The sequence below is a fragment of the Impatiens glandulifera genome, chromosome 9 (genome assembly GCF_907164915.1).
Source record: "Impatiens glandulifera chromosome 9, dImpGla2.1, whole genome shotgun sequence".
Lineage (NCBI taxonomy): Eukaryota > Viridiplantae > Streptophyta > Magnoliopsida > Ericales > Balsaminaceae > Impatiens > Impatiens glandulifera.
Window position 1 is genome coordinate 5671649 of NC_061870.1, and position 2204 is coordinate 5673852.

The 2204-nt window shown below is 38.2% G+C and overlaps 1 protein-coding gene across 1 annotated transcript; it reads left to right on the plus strand.

The window, feature by feature from the left end:
- The first annotated feature begins 762 nt into the window (after positions 1–762).
- LOC124915765 lies at positions 763–1284 on the plus strand. Its single transcript, XM_047456530.1, has 2 exons — positions 763–931; positions 998–1284. The coding sequence occupies exons 1-2, from the start codon at positions 763–765 to the stop codon at positions 1282–1284; spliced, it is 456 nt and encodes a 151-aa protein (XP_047312486.1).
- The last annotated feature ends 920 nt before the right edge of the window (positions 1285–2204 follow it).

A 2204-nucleotide genomic window follows, 5' to 3' on the forward strand; every position in this document is an offset into this window, starting at 1 on the left:
TTGGTTAGCCGAGTGGGAGGAACATAATATTGGTCGCGGTTCTGGCCAGGGTGATGGGGTCGATATGGAGAACCGTGGCAAGAAGGCTGAACTTGATCATCGGGGTCGGCACGGGGATCTTGGCCCTTACCCGATTTAGTCATGTGTTGGTGCAAAATGGCCTGTGTAGCGGCTGATTGTTGGGACAATCCTTCAATTAGGAACTTTAATGTTTCCATTTCTGTTTGCTAGCGGGTTTCTACCATTTTAGAATCGCCCAACTCTGATACCAATTGTTACGCTTTAAACTATAACCGAGTCTTTCGAGTTCTTTGATTCAAGAAATAGGTTCTTGATTGTTGGGACCAAGGATGGAATTCAATACTCAAACGCAACAGACATAGAGTGAGGAGAGAATTCGAGGTTAAAGAGAGAAGAAACCGGGGTGAGAAGAGAATACTACTAGAATACACCTAGTAGTCCAAGAAAGAGGTTGAGGGCCGAGAAAATAACTTAGAGCACCAAGTTCACAAACTTCAATTCATAGCCCCAAAAAGTGGGGTGGGCATAAGAATTTAAAGAGGTTGTATTACCCAAGAGTCGGTTACAATTATGTTATAACAACTTTAGGGACTTAGTCAACAATCAGTTTTGTGGGAATAGAAAAACAGAATTAAAATATTATTATTATTCTATGAAAACAGAGTTCCCGACCAAGTCTCTAGCCCAAGTGTTCCATAGGACCGTAGCTGGTGCACTTTCTTATTCGTGGATCGTAACAGAATGTTAATTGGGTCAAAGATCGTTACCAGCACAGTTTCATTAGTTAGAAAAATCAGGGAAAGATTGCTAACAGCTCAAAGTAGACAGAAGAGCTATGCACATAAAAAGCGTAGGGATATCATCTTCAACAAAGGCGACCATGTATTTCTCAATGTATCTCCCTTTAAAGGTATCATTAGGTTTGGAAAGAAGGGATAGTTGAATCCAATATATATATGGCCTTTTGAGATTCTAGAGGCAGTTGTTGAGGTTGCTTATAGATTAGCATTGTCTCCCAGCCTTGCTGTTGTTCATAATGTTTTTCATGTGTCCAATTTGAGGAAGTACATTCCTAATGCCAACCATGTAATTCATTATGAAGAAGTTCAGTTACAAAAGGATCTATCATATGAAGAGAGACCAACCCAGATCCTGGCCAGGCAAACCAGGAAGCTAAGGAATAAGGAAGTAAGTATGGTCAAGGTGTTTTGGCACAATAGTTCCATAGAAGAAGCCACCTGGGAAGTAGAACATGTTATGTAGAAGAATTATCATGAACCGTTCTGTAAGTAAATTTCGAGGTCGAAATTTTTATAAGTAGGGTAGAAATGTTATGCCCAAACTCATCTTTTTCTGTTATGAAAGGCTAGTAGGGTCAAGGGTGCAATTCTGGAATGTTCACCCTTATGTATTCACTTATAAATCATGGTAGAAATAGACTTGTTATTAAAATTATTTGGGACTAAGATATAAATGCTATGTGTTAAATTATATATGTAGCACAAAATGTATAAGGGGCATTGGATAAAGGGGTTTATTATTTATACTTGGGAAATTTTACATAAAATAAAAAGTTGAAGGGACCCATGTAAGGGGACCCGCTAGAAAAATTAGGATAAGATTAATCTTAATTTAATTCCCACTTTAGTCACTAATTAAACCCACTTTCTTATCATTTAATTTGAACACTTGATAGCTTACTAACATTCCACCCTAACCACTTGCATGCTTCCCACTTGGCCAGCTACATACTTCACACTTAGCATGGCAGCCATTAGCTCACCTTACCCCCATTACCTTGATTCATTTAGAAGTTCAATTTTCTCTCTCTTTAAGCGAGACTTAGGAGTTTTTCTTTAAAGCAAGAGTAAACCCTAGAAAAGATCATCTTCTTTCTTTCCAGTTTCGAAATTAAGGCAAGCGTTTTATTAAACTCACTCTTTAAGCCACACATAGTTATGTATCTCAAGTACTTTCTACATACTTTTCATATATGTTACAAAAGAACTGACGTATGTAGGACCAACCGACAAATTGCGATGGCTTAGTCTTGAGAGAAGGAAAGTCAACCATGCGGTTAGACGAGAACACGATAAAATGTCAGAAAAGATTCATCAAAGATCATCATCACAATACAATGAGGTATTCAGAGGCAAACAAAGAGATGTCAAGCCCGATACAAG